This window comes from Lissotriton helveticus, chromosome 3_1 (genome assembly GCF_964261635.1).
Source record: "Lissotriton helveticus chromosome 3_1, aLisHel1.1, whole genome shotgun sequence".
Taxonomy (NCBI): Eukaryota; Metazoa; Chordata; class Amphibia; order Caudata; family Salamandridae; genus Lissotriton; species Lissotriton helveticus.
Genome location: NC_136061.1, coordinates 1,674,128,008 through 1,674,142,972, shown reverse-complemented (window position 1 = coordinate 1,674,142,972; position 14,965 = coordinate 1,674,128,008). Strand labels below are relative to the sequence as shown.

At 43.8% G+C, this 14,965-nt stretch overlaps 1 protein-coding gene across 1 annotated transcript in view; it reads right to left on the bottom strand.

Moving 5' to 3' along the window:
- THSD7B (thrombospondin type 1 domain containing 7B) overlaps positions 1–14,965 on the bottom strand; it is a 1,994,218-nt gene that overhangs the window by 69,045 nt on the left and 1,910,208 nt on the right. Inside the window, exons 23-24 of the mRNA XM_078682458.1 lie at positions 2,537–2,710; positions 2,326–2,421 (exon numbers count right to left, since the gene is read on the bottom strand). Coding sequence (XP_078538584.1) covers positions 2,326–2,421; positions 2,537–2,710 — 270 coding nt within the window. The remainder of the gene's footprint in view (positions 1–2,325; positions 2,422–2,536; positions 2,711–14,965) is intronic.

Here is a 14,965-nt window from a genome sequence, read left to right as displayed (position 1 = left end):
GGCTCTGAGATCAAGTGATGTGGGTCCAGTCCTTCTCATTCAGGCAAAGAGGACAGCAGGCAGCAGGGCAGCACAGAAGAGCAGGAGTCTAGCAAAGTAGCAGTACATCAGAGTGCCAGTCCTTTTGGCAGCACAGCAGTCTTTCTTCTTGGCAGCGTATCAACAGGTCCATATGTATACTGAAGAGGGTTGGTGTATGAGGTCTAGTATGTATATTCCGATGTGCCTTTGGAGTGAGGCAGAGTTCAAAGAGGTGCCTTTGAAGTGCACAGAGTCCCTGCCCATCCTGCCCTGACTCCAGACTCACTAAAAGGGGTCTGCACCTCTTTGTTTGGGCGCAGGACACTGCCCATTCAAGGGTAAGTGTGAGGCTGTGGCCAGCCCCTTCCTCCCATCCTGCCCAGGATGGCCCATCAGGATGTGGATGGCACATCAAGTCACACCTAAGCTCCCTTTGTGAGACTGTCAAGAGGAAATGCACATAGCCAAGCTGTCACCCACCCCCGATGAGTATTCAGTTACAGGCATCAGGCACCAAATGGCTAAACTCAGAAAGTGCTAACTTTCTAGAAGTCAAACTACGAGTGTGAGAGTGCACTCCTTTCCTTAAAGGTAAACCATTCGTGAAAATCTCCTAGTGAGAGCGTGCAAACAATAAACCGTGGATCGCCTCTAACACAGTAATTGTAACAATGAAAAAACCAGGGCACGTGTCTCGCGCTCCTCATTGTTGCTCTGCCAAAAGCGGGATTCATCCCCCAAATGTGAACAATTCATCCGGGGTGCTCATCAAATAATCCATTGATACCTTTGATTAATTCTGTTCCTTATTTTTCCACTTATCCTTGTTCAACTCGATTCATCACTACGGAGACAGTGAAATTCCATCTGCACTTTTTATGAAACTTTTTTTCCACCAGCTGTATGCCTGTTCGGGCTTTATACAATGGCTCGTTTATTACAGATGCATCAATGATGGAGTAGACAAATTTCACTTATAAAATATAATAAGATAATCCCAATGTTATCCTATAGGAGAAATATAGGCTTTGCCGTAGTAAAAAACAAATTTTAAAGTTTTTCACTGCTAGGAAATGTAATACTTAAAAGTACATGTCCTACTTTTTAAATACACTGCACCCTGCCTTGGGCTGTCCAGGGCCATCATTAGGGGTGGAAATGAAAGGTTAAGTTGTCAGGTCAACATGGCAGTTTAAAACTCCAAACACAGGCACTTTAAGGCAGGCCTTAGATCTGTTTGAAGAGCTACTTGAGTGGGCGGCATAATCAGTGGTGCAGCCCCCCTAGTAACATTTGATTTACAGTCCTTGAGCACAGAAAGTGCACTGGGTCTTATAAGTAAATTAAATATGGCAATGTGGAAAAGCCAATATTGCCATGTTTTAAGCAGAGGGCACATGCACGTGGTAAAGTGTCCAGAGTCCTACAGCCAGCAAAAAGGAAGTCAGCAAAACAGGAGGTCTGACGGTAAAGAATCAAGGGGCACCATGCCAAGGATACCAGGTCTCACAATATGCATATGACGCCCAATTGGTTTCTTAGTTTGCCTCTACATGTTAAGCTATATCCTAAGGGTGTACCTTCGACTTCTCAAACTGAGTGCTTAAAACATATTAACTTGTGACATTTTCAGACAAGTAGTTTCCAAAACCATTTAGGAAACAAACACAACAAGCGAAAGCACAGCGCGTTGTCTGTAAATAGTAACCTGACACACAAGGAATGCAGCTGCCACTCTGCATGCCGCTGGTTGTTTCCGGGAGCAAACCGCTGTGGAGTAAACATTACAAAAGAGGTGGGACATGCACCCGGCTTTAGCCATTTGCGTGCTTGCATTATTGAAAGACACACGCAAAAGCCAATCCAATGTGTGGGAGGAGTCAGACCCACATGGAGAAAACACAAGAAGCCACGCAGAGCAGAGCATGCGCGCTGCTAGGCTCGACCTAAAAAGGTCCAGTGCCCTAGAAAAACTAGCAAAATCGAGCACATTGCACTCCGACTAGGGTTTATGCCAATTGGGGCCAGCTTGCTGCATTCACTACCCCGGGAACCCCAGGCTAACTGGAGGGAGCCTGTGAGTCAGGAGTTCGCTGCGGACAAATGCAAAATGTGAGAATGGGGTGTTAAGGGGGAGAGGAACCTTAACACCAGGCAACAACGAGACAGGTCATGCAGAATCGTATCACCCACTTTAGCTACTGGGAATATTTATTTTCACCTAATATCTCTGTTCTGCATGCATTGTATTTTACAGGTTTTAAATGCATCCTGTATCTCTTTGAAATAAACACTGGCTCATACCTGTCACGGTGATGCCATCTGAGCGCTGACACCACACTGCGCGTTCATTATCTCTCCACGGGCCCATTTTCCACTCGTAGTCATAACATTTGCCACCTGCATTCAATTGCATAGTGTGAATTATATTGTTCGTTACGTTAATCCCCAGTTCCAGCAAACAGCTGAAAAACAGCATGTCGCATAGTAAAAATAACGAAGTGGTTGGCCTTACCTATGCAAGGCCTCGTCTCCAGGGCTTGCTCCGGGCACGTCTCCGTGTTATCAAGCAGCTGATTTATGAAGGCCTTCGACCGCGACTGGCGCCCGACGGTTTCAAAACTCCTTCCATCGATACAGGTCAGCTCACAAGTGCTCCATGTCGACCATTCAGTCAGATGACAGTCACCTGTTGAAAAACACAAGAACTTCTCAGATACAGTTGCGTCGCAAAGAAGCCATGTAAGCTGTCGAGGTAATGAAACGCAGCGTTTTTCAAGGCTCAACGGGCCCCTGAGAGCACTAGGCCCTGGTGCCACTCAGAGGCGCAACTAGAGCCAAATTTCGGGTGGGGCTAAGAAAAAATGTGGGGGGGGCTGAACCTTTAATCAGTAGGCAGAGTGGAGCTGCAGGGCCTCCAACAAGGGGTGAAACAACAGCAAGGCCTAATTAACATTCAAATGGTATTTTAAAGACCTGTGAAACGTTCGGGTGCGGCTGTGTGTGTGCCCGGGATCTGTCTCATCCCGGGCTGCCACACACGAGGAAGGGGGGGGGGGGTGAGGGGGGGTGTGTGAAGCCCGGTGAGTCCAATGGGTGTTGCGCGCCTGGCACTGCCACTGCATCTGCTGCACCAACGGTAGCTAATTCCGTGTTAGATACCATGGAGGGGCAGAGTCATGTCTGATGCAGGTGCAACATATGGTGTCATTTCTTCTGCGTGAATGTCTCAAATTTTAATAAAGTACATGTACGGCCACTGGAATTATGCGATTCGGCAGCCGCAATGAATTTTGAAATAATTACGGATTTCCTGCATTTAGGAATAATCCATCATCTGCCGCATAATCTGCAGGTTTTAACCAAAAAAAAAGTGTTTCTAGTTTTAAAATTACAAACAATATGGTTCCTGCGCACCGGAAGGCTTTTTGCAAAGTTTGACTGGTAATCTATCAGTAGCTAATTGTTGTATTTGGATGTTAGATTGGTGCTAATTAAGGGGAACTCTTTTCTCAGACAGTCACCAGCTGTAAAAATGACAAAACAATGAAGTAATACTATTACAACATGTGTCTTTTCTTGCTGCACCCATACTTTAGTCAACCTTGCCTCATATGTTTGTCCTTCTGTGCTGCAACATTCCAGTGCCCCTGAATATAAGACATTAGCCAAATGCAGTGGAATGTTCAATAAACAGATGAATGAAGGGTCAACTGACTGAATGATGAAAGCTATGATAACGGAACAGGGTGTGGTGGGGTTGGCTCCTAGATAAAGAAGTAGTGGGAAAGTAACTCAGCAGCGGGACAGAGTGAACGAAAAGCTAAGCAGTATAAACATGCAGAGAAAGTTTATAATACACGGGGGAAATCATTTCAAGCTGTGTGGAAAAAGAAAAGCTTCACATTTTGACTGCGAATATAAAAAGGAACGTTAAATGACTGTTATATTCCCTCTTCGTAATTGCCACTTGTAATTACGATCAGGGAAAGTGAAATGTTATTGCTACCTTGGAGATTTTAATGACAACAATTTGTGAAGTGGCAAGATAAATTAAATTTTGATCGACTGGTGTAAAGCGAATTGAATTGGGCAAGCCTTAGTTGTATTGTTTTTTAATGAATTTCTGCTTTTTATACGTGGCAGGTGACGTTTTTGCCAATCCATTTCAACCTGATCACACATACATGTGTATTGTTTTTTGTCTTTTATCAAATGATACTAATGTTTCATATCACGTCCGGGTAAGTGCTTTTCAATAGTTAATACAAACATCTACTGCAAACTCTTGTAGTGTACACCACCATTTCCTTATAAATAATATGTAGCTCGGTGTCTGTTTTGTTTTAAAAAAAAGGTTTCTAAACTTTTATTGGGCTGCTTTAACTGCAAAAGTCACTTGCTATTTGCACTTTTTCACCGGCTTTTCTGCTTTGTTCACTCTGCTGGAACTGAGGTCAGAAGTCGCATCCTTATTGGTTCAGATGATTATCTAATCAGGACATCCCTGGGAGGAGCCTGTTAGAGCTTCCCCGGCATTTAAAGGAGAACATGGCACATATGTGCACAGTGGGCACACCGCTGGCGCGCCTAAGGCAAGCCGGTCTGCACCCGTCATCGCCTGGAAGGCACCAGGGGCCAGGCACCCTGCCTCTTTTTTCTCCCATAGGCTTGCCTGCTCTTCTGATGAACTTCATGCTCTTAGAATGTATTCTCAGTCCAGTAGTGAGCACAAGTGAGCCTGAGATGAGTTACCTCAGCGTTGCAAAACTTGCAGTTTTGTGCTCAGTCTGTCCACACCTAATATTAGGATGCCTTCCGTGACTCTGTTTAAATTTACGGCTTTCAGGCTCCACAGCATTAACTGTCACTTCCTGGTTTAATATCATGCTAATGTTTTTGACTTTATTCAGGACTATGCCCCTGATGTCTTGTTCCTCACCGAAACATGGCGGAGCCAGTTTACGGCGGCGGAAACGGTCTTAGCGCTTCCCCCTGGCTATCAGTTGAAGAATATCAACAGGACTAGTGGCAGAGGGGGTGGCATTGCTGGGATTTGTCAAGACAGTTATGTTAAAAGTTTATCCCTCTGTTCTATTCCAGACTTTGACAGTGTCCTTTTTAAAATTTTGCTAAACTCAAATTTCACCCTCTCAGGTCTTCTTATTTTTCGTCCTAATTGCCCCTCTAAGGCCATCAGGGAGGCGCTGACCAATCTTGTCGCCCACTGACTATTAATGCAGCTAACTTTAACATTCTGGGTGATCTCAATCTTCATTTAGATGCTACTCATGAATGTGAGATTGCTAACTTTATAGACAATCTTGCCACATTGCAATTAAGCCAATTGGTGTCCAGTGCTGGTCACCCTTTAGACCCATTTCTTTGCAACCTCTGCACCCTTTGGTCTGCTCCCCCTCTCCTTATGCCACGGACCGATCATTTTTGATTCCCCTGACTCTTCACTGCTTGGTCAAATACTGACTATTACTCCGGACCAGACCATGAAAAGCACTTGGCATAAACTTGATCCTCATAAATTTGGAGATTACATAGAGACTAACCTGCCTCAGTTTTCTCTCGAGCGTAGAGGCAGCTAATAGCACACTGAATACCTGGCTTACTTCAGCCTTAGATATTTTTATCCCCACTAATAGAAAGAGACATGCCACCCCTGGTTTACTGAACCTCTCATCGCTTCAAAAAAACACTGCAAGGTCCTAGAACGTTCCTGGAGGGAAAACCTACGACCCTATGCAAAACAAAGGATATAGAGCAGCCACTAAATCCTATCTCAAGTTGATTTGGAAAGCCAAGGCAGATTGTTATGCCAATAAAATCAGGAAAAATAAGAACCCTGCCAAGGACATTTTTAATTTAATGAATAATATAATTAAACCTTCCCTCTCTGCTGAGCCCATGGACACCTCCAATGTGCATTGTGAGAAGCTGGCAGATTTCTTTAGTGCCAAATAAATGACATGTACCGACTCTTCCCCCTAATGCTCCTGTGGCTATCCATGGCACTACTACACTGCTAGTTGGCAGCAGTTTTTCACCAGCACTCAGTGCATTCCCTCTTTTGTGTCTGCCTGAGTTGTGTAACATTTGCAGGCAACTTAAACCTGGCTCTCCTGCTGATCCGCTTAAACCTGACCTGTTTCTCAAATTCCGTGACTCTCTCCTTCCACTCTGTCTAAAAGTGATTCCTTTCTCCTTGTCTTCAGCTCACCTGCCTAGCCCCTAGAAGCAGGCCATGGTTATCCTTATTTTGAAGAAACCTTCCCTGGATGCTTCCAAACCAGAACATTTCTGGTCTATTTCTCTCCTCCCTTTTCTTGCTAACATTACAGAGAGACTTGTCTATGGGATTCTAACCAAATTCCTGGATGACAACCACATCTTGAACGCCTACCAAAATGGTTTCAGGACTGGTTACAGTACGGAATCTGTGCTTCTCGCTGTCACTGCACAATTTCGAGGTGCCTTGGGCGAAGGCTGCTTCTCAGCCTTGATCCTATTGGAATTGAGCACCACATTTGATTCATTGTCTCACAAAATCCTAATGCAGAGCCTACAAAGCATTGGGATAGGTGGGGTGGCATTGTCATGGTTTGAGTCTTTTCTGTCTGAACGCTCCTTCCAAGTTATCTCACCTACTCATAGGTTCCACCTTCATTCTCTACCTCATGGTGTCCCCCAGTGATCTTCACTGAGCCCCAACCTGTTTAATGTCAACATCCAACCTCAAGCACAGGTTATCAAATCTACTGGGATTGCAATGATATCCTATGCCAATTACACCCAGTTTGTGTTCACCCTAACAGATAACCTGCCACTGGACTGGTCAAATTTCCAAAAAAGACTGTGATTGCAGAATGGATGAATGCCAACTGCCTCTGCCTGAATGCTAATACAACTGAAGTCCTTCTTTTGGGGAAAGACACTCTTTCTTGGGACAACCATTGGAGGTCCTCTTATTTTGGGTCTCCCCCCACACCCAAGCCCACCATTAAAAACTTCGGAGTCATCATGGACAGTACAATGGACTTGGAGGCACAAGCTAAAGTGGCTGTTGACACCTGTTTCGGGTTTATGAGAAGCCTCAAACCAATCCTTGGCCTCTTTGATTCCAATACACTCCACACTACTATTCAAGCAGTAATTCTGTTTTGACTTGACTATTGTAACATCTTGTACCTTGGCAGTTGCAAATCAGTCAGAAGACTCTAGTTTTCCCACAATACTTCAGCTAGGCTGCTTTTTGCCCTTCCAAAGTTTTTCCATGTTTTGAGCCTTCTACCCTAATTGTACTGGCTTCCAGTCGAGAATCGCATCCATGTTAAGACCTTGTGTACAGCCCATAAGATCCTGTTCTCCCAAAGAACTCCTTTTTTGTCCAGTCTCTTATCTTGCTACAGACTCTCCCACCACCTACGTTCCGCTGACCTCAACTTGGCCACTGTTACCCGAGTTTGGAGTGCCCGAGCAGGTAGCCATTCTTTCTGTGCCAAGGCTCCCACCCTTTGGAATGCACTTCCACTTTCCATTAGAAACATTGAACACAGTCTGCTATTCAGAAAATCTCTGAAGACATGGTTGTTTTCTACCTAAATCCCTTTGTTTTCCTTTGAGAGGCCTTCAGCATCTGCTTCCTATTTCTGAGGTCCAGCGTTGGGACGCCCTCAAGTTGGGGCAGCCACGCACTCAATAAAACCCTTACCAAAACATAACAATATGTTTCATTTTAGTAGCCGAATGTTCACCTGCTTCTTATGTATGGTATGATGTAATATATTGTGCCACGAAAAGGTCTCGAAGCAATATCTTTTATTTAAAGCGTTTATTTAATACCAATGCGTTATACTTTCATATGTCACACAAATGCACCAGTTGAACCCTCGATGTCAATGGAAGAATTATCAGTCGATAAATACATTTTAATCGCATCATTAATCAAAATTGGGTGCCATCTGTACATTGAAGCAGTGCTTTTTCTCAGAGGAAAGGTAATTTATATCTGTAAGTTACTTTTAAGCAAACAAAGCTTTTGAAAAGAGTGATAAACCCTACAGGGATAGACTTGGAAAAGCGCAACTGCGAGAAGCAGTGTTTTTTAATCAAAGGTGACACCGCACTCCCCTAGAGAGCAGGTTTCGTGTTGACAGGCGTTACTGCACATTTGTGGCATGTCAGGTTAGCACTTCCTGTCCCTCCAAGAGCGTGGGCCTGCTGTCGTCAGCGGGCCCCTGGATCTACTCTCACTTGGGTGGCTCAGCAGGTGTCAAAGGATGGGCTTTAAGTTACGTGCCCAGTAACTGTGGTCAATGTAGTTACATGTTCCGCGATGCATCTTCTTTCGATTATCTGCTGGACCTCTGTTCGCCTAATCGTGCCTAGCCGCGCCTAGCCAAAGCCACGCCCGCCAGACCAAGCGCTGCGATTGTCGAAACACAGAGTGGAGCACGGAGCACGGGAATTCGGAGCAAGAGGATACGGAGCAAGCCCTCGTCAGCCGGACCCCAGCGACTGGCGGACAAACGGGCAAACCGATATAGATTTCCTCCCCAGCCTCGGTTAATAGCGGAGCCCTTGGGGAGAGGCAGGGAGTGACGAGGGGAGCGGGTGCAGCGCGAGCAGGAGGGCTCGCCGAGCACAACGAGACTCTGCACACGCAGCTGCTGCAGAGAACGCCACTGATCACTTGCACCAACTTGACCCCCCTTTAAGCCCCCATTCTTGCAGACTCGGACTATTAGCCGGATCAGTGAATTCAGCAGAGTCTGCAAGGCAATACATTTCGAACTTCGGTGTTATAAGCTGGCAACAAAGGGCGTGTAACTGAATCATTAGCCCTCAGAAGACCAAACACCACCAGAAAAGTCGGAGTTTTTAACACAAAGTATAAGTGGGGCAAGGCAACAGGCGGAAGGCAACTAAGGCTGAACAGAGGTAAGTGAACAATTTTTAACTAAAGTAAAATTAATAATTAAGAGTTACCACCCTTAGTATAACAACAGTTTTTTGACTAAAAATGGCTCCTAAAAGAGGGCAAAAATTATTGGATGAACTAGGAAGGAGTAAATCATTGGAGGGCTCAAAATCTCTGGATGAAAGCCAGGAAAGTCACGCATCATCTATGGAAAATAGTAAGGGGAGACGAAAGAAACGAAAAGTCAAAAGAGCAATGAAGAATGCCCAGAAGGCAAAAAGAGGCTGCAATCAAACAACCAATAAACAGAAAGAGAACAGGGCAGCGTCAAAGTCCATAAAGGAGTTTGTAGGCAAACACTATAAATCATTAAACCCAGCAATAACATCGGATCTTGATGAAGAAATAGTGGAAATTGGCGGAGAAATTGGTGAAAATTCAGGCTTGCCAGATGAAAATCAAAGACGGTCAAATAAGGGAGAACTCCAGGAAGAAGTTAATCTTGAAAATGAGGAAGATGGGGTGAACCGTAAATTACTAAACCAGACACTGCAGAGCCAAAATCACCAAATCCCGGCGCCTCGACTATCATCATCACCAAAGATGTTCTCATTGTTGTCACCAGGGATTGAAGATCATAGGGGAAATGAAGGCCAGAACCAGAGCGTTACCTGGGGAGGCGCACTAGATCAACTCCTACAATACCAACCATTGCAAAAATCCCCAATACATCAAGAGAGCTTAAGGACAAGTTTCCCAGCAATCCCAGTCAGAAATACTACACAGGACTCGGTGCTCTCTGAAACTCCTACATCCTCGTTGATGGATCTAATCCTGTTATTGCAAAAAGTACTTCAAGGAATCCTGGAAGTAACCCTCTCAAACAACGGAGTGATGAAAGCTCAGAAACAACATCTAAAGAAAATAGAAGAAGAACTCGGAGAAATAAAGAGCCAATTGCCGAGTAGGGTAAAGCAAATTGATATAGCACCACCAAATGAGGAATGCGACAGGATAATACCTGAAGAAGAAAGCATGGTAATCCTCGAAAGATCGCCGAAACCCGCAGAACAATCAGCAAAGGATGCTGCAGAATATGTGGACAATGTGTATATATCAAAAAGACCTATGTTGATAAAAAGGCATGGAGGGTATGTTACACTCGGGACCAGGAACCGGATAGGAAAGTCCAGGCAAATGAAACATGCAGGAAAGAGAAAAGGGAAGGAAACAACGAAGGAGGGGTTGCAGTCAGGACTAAACGCCTCAGCCCCAACATTTACAACACATAGACTTACACAGGTAGAGGCAAAAACTTCAACACCCCCAAAGACCCCGAGAGCTCCAAGGAAAAAGCAGTCTCACAGAGAGGAATCGGAGAACCCCCCCTCCACCCGTACGACGAGACAAAAAGTAAGGCTATTGGATGGATCTGTAAGACCACAGATACATGAAGATCCCAACATGAGAAACAAAGGTTGGAAAGGAGGGAGAATAATCACCAGTCAACAGACGTATGAAATAAACACGAACTCATATGAGAGAGATGATAACAAATGGTTATTTCTGGACCTGATGCCAGCAGGGAGGAAAGAGAAGTTGACAAGAAAAACCAATCCCCCGAATAGGGCATTGATCTTGACCGCATTTGCAAAATGCGGCAGTCTGAGGGGGATCGGCACTAAAGACCTCCAGCAGGTTGGTTTTGTAGAAAACAGGTATGGAAAGGAAATAACAAAAATCACTCTTTATTCAGACCTGGTAAAAAGGGCAATCCTGAAAGCCTCAAATGAGATAACGAAACAGGGAACAAGGATTATCCCAGAGAGAGATATAAAAACCTCTAAAGATAACAATTTCTTAAAACAGCATGCTGGGTTACAGAAGAGGCAAGTGATTCTCTATAAAAAATCAAAAGGTGATCGAAGCTCTCTGAACATTGTAATCGACAACACAGGGAATGACTCCTTATGGGGTAACTGGTCGTTACACAGCAATCCCGAGGGAGAAAGTAATGAGAGAAATACAGTGGTAACAGATGATGAAGGTGGTTTGAGTGACGTTGAATAGGATGGAGGGGGTTCGCAAGAACTAGGTCTCTTAACCTGGAACGTAAATGGGCTAGGCAACGAGCAAAAATGGGAATATATAATGGAATCCATAAATAAAGTGGACATTGCCTGCCTGCAAGAGACCTGGTTATGCGACGACACCCCAACCCTTGACGGCTATGCCCAGATACATCAGCCAGCCATAAAGAAAAATCGTGGGAGGCCCTCGGGGGGGCTGTTGACATTGGTATCAACAAAAGTAATGAGGGAAATAAAACTGTTGAACACAAAATGTAAATGGGTACAATCAAGTAGAATTGAACTCATGACGGTGGATCTAAATTATAAAATGTTGATTTTAATGAATGTATACATGCAGTGGGACAATGGGGAGGAGTATGAAAGGGAAATGAGGTGTTTTAAAGAGGATGTAGAGAGTACTCTAGAAAATTATCCCGCAGACATAATAATTATAATGGGCGATTTCAATCATAAACTAAACCCAAAAAAGGCTGACCTTTGGAATAGGGAACAGTTAGAGGTATATGGAATAAACCCGGCAAGGTTCCCAGTAGGGGAATCTTCGAAACAAGACCTAGCACTAATACATATCTTAGGAGGCAGGGGTTTTCACTGCGTAAATGGGAGAATAGAGTCAGACTCACCGGCAGGAAAAACGTTTATCCAAGGGCAACAGAACTGCCCAATTGACTATATATTCTTGCAGGCCTGGAATTTTCACCAGATTAGGGACTTTAAGTTAGATCAAAAAGAGGTGAGTGATCACAAACTCCTACACATAGTGATAGCAGGGGGAAGGAAAGTACAGAGAGAAACGGTGATTACCCAGGAGGTTGAGTACCCCAAACGCGTCACAACACGTTTAACTGAGGAATATATGGAAAAACTGAAGGCCATGCAAACAAAAATGGCACCTGAAAACTGTGAGAATAAAAAATTGGAATGGTTTATTGGAAAATTAGAAGAAGTTGTTCAGTGCCTAAAGATAAAATTAAAATGGAATAATCCCATAAAGGTAAAACAATCAAACCGTGGTAAAGAGTTCTCTGCGGCGTGCCAAAATAAGAAAAGGGAGATAAGAGCAGCTCAAAGGAAACAAAAAAAGAACTTTACACAAGAGAGACAGGAACAGCTAGTTAAGCAGAAAAAAGAATTCAAGCAAATGGTTCTCTCCGCAAAAAGGTTAAATAAAGAAAAATGCTGGTCAGAATTACTAGAAGCCATAGAGAACAAAAATCTAAGGCAATTTTGGCAACTAGTAAAGGCTGCAGCCGGAACAACAGATGGTGAACTAAATTGTGTGGTGAGTGAGGCAGCATGGGAAGTGTACATAAGGAAATTGTACGGGGCAAGGACGCCCAGAGAGGAGATGGAGATCAAAACATGGCAAGAAATCTCAGATGACCTTTTATTTGAGTTCAATGAAGAACAAGTTGAGCTCACAATAAAAGAACTTAAGCTAACCCGGGCAGCAGGCCCAGATAATCTGCCTGCAATAATTTTGAAGACCGAGGTTAAATGGTGGGCAAGATTCCTCGCCAAGATGTTCCAGTTAGTCCTAAAAAAAGGGATAATGCCTCCAACCTGGAAGGGGGCCATAATTAGGCCGATCCATAAGAAAGGGAGTAAAGAGGCGCCAAAAAATTACCGGCTGATTAATCTCCTAGATATTGGTGAGAAAGTGTTCTCTAAAATTGTATTGAAACAACTGAATGCATGGGTAGACGAGCACCAAATAATTCCCATAGAACAGGGTGGATTTAGAGCGGGCCACTCGACAATAGACCACGGATTTGCTTTATGGGCGATGGCGAGGAAGTCGACGGAACAAAATGGCAAGTTATGCTGCTGTTTCGTCGACTTCAAAGCAGCCTTTGATTCTGTGGATCGGGCCTGCCTATGGGAGACCCTAAAGAGGTTAAAAATTCCGAAAGACCTCCTTACCATAATAAAAGAACTACACAGGGAAAATTGGGGACAAGTAATTTAAGATACGGTGGGCTCCTTGACCTTAAAAATACCCATTGCCAATGGATTAAGACAGGGCTGTGTGCTGGCCCCCCAGCTTTTCTCGATCTTCCTGTCAGATCTCCCGGTACATCTAGAGGTGGAGGGTAGTGCCAGTCCAAAAATGGACGGAAACAAGATACCCTGCCTATTGTACGGGGATGATCTGGTAATAGTAGATCAGACTGAGAGGGGCCTCCAAAGGAAGCTAAATGCCTTCAATACATATTGTGCCAGCAAATTTTTAAATATCAACCTGGATAAAACTAAAACCCTATGTTTTGGGAAAAAGTTAAGCAGATTCAGTTGGTACATAGGTGAGCTCAAATTGGAGACAGTCAATGAGTACCGATATTTGGGTATATGGTTCGATAGGACTCTAAATTGGAATACCCATTTGGAAACTCAAAAAGCAAAGGCACTCTCTTCCATATGTGGCCTAAAAAGGTTTAATGGGGACTATGGTGAGATGTCACACCGACCAATGCTTAGAGCTTTTGAAGCAATGATCCCCCCCCAAGTCCTATATGGCGCAGAGATCCTCTATTTGAGCGATAAGGGATCTTGGGACGTGATAGAGGGGAATTGCATAAAAAGGCTACTATCACTTCCACAATCTGCTATGATACAAGCCATCAGAACAGAAATAGGCACAAATTCCTGGGTGATACTAACCCAGATGGCTGTGATCAGATTCTGGAAGAGATTAGAAGACCCTGAAAGCAAAAAAGTAGCATACTGGTGTCGCAAAGAAATCCAGAAAAGCGAGCTAAAATGGGCGAAGGCAAGTAGGGAAAAATTGAAGGGAATCTGTAACTCATTAGAGATCGATCTGGACAGGGGAACATATCAAATCGCCAGTACCACAAGTGATCTGAGGCAAAGGGGAAAAGAAGTTTCCAAATTGTATGATATAGACTACTTAACAAAGAAAAAATCAGTGGCGCATATGCTAAATGCTTGGTCCCATGAAAACTGGTTCCCCTACCTTGATAGATTACCCAATCGCGGACTCAGGCAAGAGATCCTGAGGCTACGAATTGGGATCAACCCATGGCTAATAAGCAGAGACCATAAAACAAAAATGTTAGATCAGGAAGGTCGCTGCAGGTGTAATTTGGGAACTAAGGGAGACCTGTTGCATATCCTGTTAGATTGTCTGACACTCCTAGAACATAGAAAACTTTGGCTGCGCCCAGTTTTTATAAAATATGAAGTAAAGACAAGGTCGCAGGCGGCCAGCCTTCTAACAGAAATCCCCTACATCGATATTGTAATTGCCCTCGGGAAATTTATAAAGGTGGCCCTGAGTGCATCGAGAGCCAAAGAATAACATGTAGTACTGTATGGATTCTAGTGGAATGAAATTGTTTGGTGTAGTAAGAATGTGAATAGGTTTTAATATACAAAATAAGTTTTAAGATAATTGTAATTTTACAGATTTTTTGTACTTTAGATAATGATGTGTATGATCTTTTTAATGGACAAGTTTTTAAAAAATAAGCGTATGAATTTATGGTGCATACTCCATTCTGCGTTATGTTCACTGTATTGTTTAAAGACTATGGTCACAATAAACATATATTTTGACTTGACTTGACTTGACTACGTGCCCAGCGAAATTAAACCAATTGTATTTCTTATTCTGATAAAGTAAAAAGTAAAAATAAAGAATAATTATTATACGTGAATGTTCCTTCGCTGCGTAATTAACGGTGTCCTGGGTACCACAATGTGTAACGATATGAGGTTGGGTCCTTATAAACCAAAGGAGGCGGGACCTCTAGTCGATTAATCAAAACACGCAGCTGTTTCGAAAGCAACTGTTTGTTTTGATTGTTGTGCACCACAACACAAGGATGTCCTTGGCCCCTGTTCGTTGCAATGCTCCTTTTGCCCCAGGTTGGATCCGTTGAAGAACTAAGCAGCGTGG